At 36.8% G+C, this 1,385-nt stretch overlaps 1 protein-coding gene across 2 annotated transcripts in view; it reads right to left on the bottom strand.

The window, feature by feature from the left end:
* Nucleotides 1-585: 585 nt before the first annotated feature.
* LOC112516150 (NAC domain-containing protein 53) overlaps nt 586-1,385 on the bottom strand; it is a 4,974-nt gene continuing 4,174 nt past the window's right edge. For both annotated transcript variants that reach the window (XM_025123175.1, XM_025123179.1), the window contains one exon: nt 586-1,275. In XM_025123175.1, the coding sequence (XP_024978943.1) occupies nt 899-1,275 (377 nt within the window). In that variant the 3' untranslated portion in view covers nt 586-898. The remainder of the gene's footprint in view (nt 1,276-1,385) is intronic.

The raw sequence follows: 1,385 nt of genomic DNA, 5'->3' as shown, positions 1-1,385 counted from the left end.
TTTTCACGGTTTTTACCAATTGAATGGTTTTTATTTGAACGCTCCCTTATATATATATATATATATATATATATATATATATATATATATATTAAATGAGTATAACAAACTAGCTTATAAATTAATTATTTTTAATAAAAACTAGTTGATAAGTTCGATAACAAATAAAATGACTTAAACGGATATGTTAGAAGTTACCTAATTCTAACATATGCAAGACATAATTGGAAGAAAAAAAAAAGTAAGGGGTTGTTTACCAAACACTCATCATGTAAGTGCTTATCGGGTGTCACTGAACATGACAAGAGCTTAGAATCTTGCCCGGTAAAAAGCATAGCAAAGACTGAGACTTTTACCAGGTAAAAACTCTTACCCAATAAGCATTTATCAGGTAAAAGTAGCTTGCCAACAATCCACTTTGATGGCTGATTATGTTATCTGATAAAGTAAACAAGGGTGACGCTCTTGCCAGAAAGAGCTTGCCCCGTAGACGTTTGATAAAACGCCCCTAAGGGAAAAAAAGACCAAAAGAAAGCAGTATTTAGTAAACTGCATTTTTCTCCATATTCAGTGATGGTCCCATCCAGGGTTGAAAACTGGTTAAGCCAGTAACATATAGCAGAGCATAATAATACATAATAAACACATGCCAAATCAACAAAGAGATGAAACAGCGATGTACTATTTCTATCCAGTTCCACATAAACCTTAAATCCCAGAATCTCTCTAACGTTCTTACCAACTTCTTTTAACAAAAAAACACATTTTCCAACTCCAGATTTTGAATCATCAGAGCAGCAGTCAGCATACAACATGTGGCCTCCGTAATGATTATTTGTTAAAGAGTGCTAAATTAAGCAGACAAGATAAAACCATGAAGCGACGACGAAGTTTCTGTTCAGCTCATGTATGACCTCGGACAAATCAGACTGCTCATCTTGAAGCTCAACGAAAGAACCATAATCCAAACAAATAGGCAGTAAAACCAACTGCGAGAATCCCCTTTTCTTTCATGTGCATTTGCAGAATTATTATCGCCATTTTGCTCCAACCCAAACGAGAGAACGATGTTGAGTTGACCATGCTTGCCCAATGACCAATCCATCTTGCTCCCTGTGAAAGAAACATCCCGTATCCGGATCATGCCTGTAGTAACACGAACTGAGGTAGAAGCTTGAGAAGCAGAAGCCAAGTATTTTGCTGATGCAAATGCAGGTGGTGCTGATATGTTGCCCAACATGCAACTCGCCTTCTTGAGAAATGGGTATGCAAACTCTGCGCACACACAAACAAAACAAATTCAAGATTTAAAATGAACACATCTCTTCTCTGTGAACCAACCCAGTATATCCCACTTGGAGGGGGGATCTTTTTTTTTGTGCTTT

The sequence above is a fragment of the Cynara cardunculus genome (assembly GCF_001531365.2).
Source record: "Cynara cardunculus var. scolymus isolate 2C chromosome LG 1, CcrdV1, whole genome shotgun sequence".
In the NCBI taxonomy this organism is placed as follows: Eukaryota; Viridiplantae; Streptophyta; class Magnoliopsida; order Asterales; family Asteraceae; genus Cynara; species Cynara cardunculus.
Note: the sequence above shows the minus strand (reverse complement) of the source record. Positions and strands in the feature narration are given on the sequence as shown.